Source organism: Vigna radiata, unplaced genomic scaffold, assembly GCF_000741045.1.
Source record: "Vigna radiata var. radiata cultivar VC1973A unplaced genomic scaffold, Vradiata_ver6 scaffold_23, whole genome shotgun sequence".
Classification (NCBI taxonomy): domain Eukaryota; kingdom Viridiplantae; phylum Streptophyta; class Magnoliopsida; order Fabales; family Fabaceae; genus Vigna; species Vigna radiata.
The window spans coordinates 1,863,812-1,865,911 of record NW_014541837.1 but is presented as its reverse complement, the minus strand read 5'-3'; the positions used below and the strand labels follow the sequence as shown (position 1 = coordinate 1,865,911).

The window sequence follows — 2,100 nt, the reverse complement described above, 5'->3', positions numbered from 1 at the left end:
CGTTTTTGTTTTTGAAAATAATGATATTGCATTTCATATCATACATGTGTTTTGTTTCGTCATGTTGTTTTATTATCATGCATCATTTTCATACATCATTTAGTAACATGTTGATTTTTAGGGGAAATCACAGGTACCTACTTGATTTCATACAAGATGGATGTTGACACAAGATCCGACGCCACACGACACACTGACTCTTCCGATTTAAAAAAGAAGTATAGTCTAAGGACCCATGTTGTAAATTTGGCCGGACTGATAAACTTGGGCAAAAAGCTCAAGACCATAAAAAGAGAAGCCTTTCAGAAAAGATATGGAAATTTGCTGAATTTAATGGAGGTTGAAGTACAAATACCTGCTATCACAGCCTTGGCCCAATATTACGATTCTCCGCTTCGATGTTTCACGTTTCAAGACTTTCAGTTAGCGCCAACTATAGAGGAGTTCGAGCATATCTTGGGTTTGCCACTGGAGGGTACCACTCCCTATCAATATTTAGAACACCATGCCTCTATACCCACCATCACTGCCCTCATGAAACTACATCCCAAGGAGCTGGAAGACAGGATGATGATGAGGAATCAATTGCAGGGGTTGTCACAGGGATATCTGGAGCAATATTTGCATCACCTGGCTGATAAAGAGGATTGGGAAACCTTCATGGATGTTTTAGCCCTCACCATATACGGCATTGTCTTGTTTCCTAAAATAGAAGAATTTGTGGATTACGCCGCAATAGACGTCTTCGTAGCAAGAAAAACAAGGTCAGAAAATCCTGTAACGGCGGTTCTTGCAGATGTTTATGGGACCTTGAGTTTTTGCCAGGAGAGAAAGGGAAAGAAGATTCTTTGCTGTTTACCGGCGCTGTATACATGGATGACAGCGCGCGTGTTTAAGGAGATGGTTGACTTCAAGAGTCTGTCGGAGACTTTGTCACGCCAAGGGCTAAAAGATAAGGGAGGAAACGATTGGGCTCGATTTTTTGCTGGCTTAAATGAAAGAAGTATAAAATGGCGTCTTCCTTGGCTTGGAAATAAACTGCCTATACAGTACTGTGGTAGCTTTCCTAATGTGCCTCTTATAGGTGCCCGGTACTGTATCAATTACAACCCCCTTCTAGTGCAAAGACAATTTGGGCACCCCATGAAAGGAGCGCCTTCACCAGATTACCTTGCTACCCTATTCATTTATTACGAAGACGGACATTTCATCGAACTGTTAAGAAAGGTTAAAAGTGCCTGGGAAAATGTTGTTCGAGCAGAAAAAGACTTGAGGAGCGGAGTGGTAGATAGTAGGGTTAGTTATCGTACTTGGATTCTGGAGAGGGTGAAAGTAATCAAGTTGCCTTTCAAGCCGACCAACAGTCAATCAGTTAATGAAGAACCATCCCAAGCCCCAGAGAATGAAGAAGTGAAACAATTAAAGGCTGAGATGGAGAAATTGAAGGTGAAGAATGCTAGACTGGAAAACGAATTACAGAGGGCGTGTAATGATCTTGTGGATATGAGGAATGATAATGAAGAAAAATCACGGGCTTATGAAAATATTGTCAAAAGCCAAAAGGCTGAGAGAGATTTTACATTCCGAGTAAAATAGGATCTTGCGGCTGCGAGCAAGGAATTATCCATGAGGGTAAAGGAGAAGAACATGGCTTTAGATGAGGGCAGGCAGTGGAAACAACTATATGAAGAAGCCAGGGGAGATAAAAGGGAAGCCCTAAAAAGACTCAGAGAAGCGCAGATCCAAGTGCAAGAGGCGGGTCATCAAATGAAAGAGATGGCTACATCATTTGAGGCGGAATTGAATCAAGAGCGCTGGAAGTTGGCGGAGGTTGAACAGGAGTATCGAGCCAAGTTAAAACAAATGGAGGATTACATTGAGGGGCAAGAGGAGTGGTGGAGATCGTTAGAATTTGAAGAAAGGCATCAAGCCTTGATAAAACAAATGAAAGAACACATCGCAGAGCAAGAAACAGCTGTACATCATTGGAAAGAAAGCTTCTCGCAGTTGGCTGCTTTAGCAAATGGGGCAATTGAAGACATTCCCAGAATGGTGTCGAATGCTGAAGCAAGTACTCATTTTCGTAACTCGCCAGCAGAA

General features: G+C 42.2%; 1 protein-coding gene across 1 annotated transcript; it reads left to right on the top strand.

Moving 5' to 3' along the window:
• Positions 1-156: 156 nt before the first annotated feature.
• On the top strand, positions 157-1,596 carry LOC106778526. The gene has a single exon (XM_014666499.1). It carries the CDS (start codon positions 157-159, stop codon positions 1,594-1,596), a length of 1,440 nt encoding a protein of 479 aa, XP_014521985.1.
• Positions 1,597-2,100: the final 504 nt, after the last annotated feature.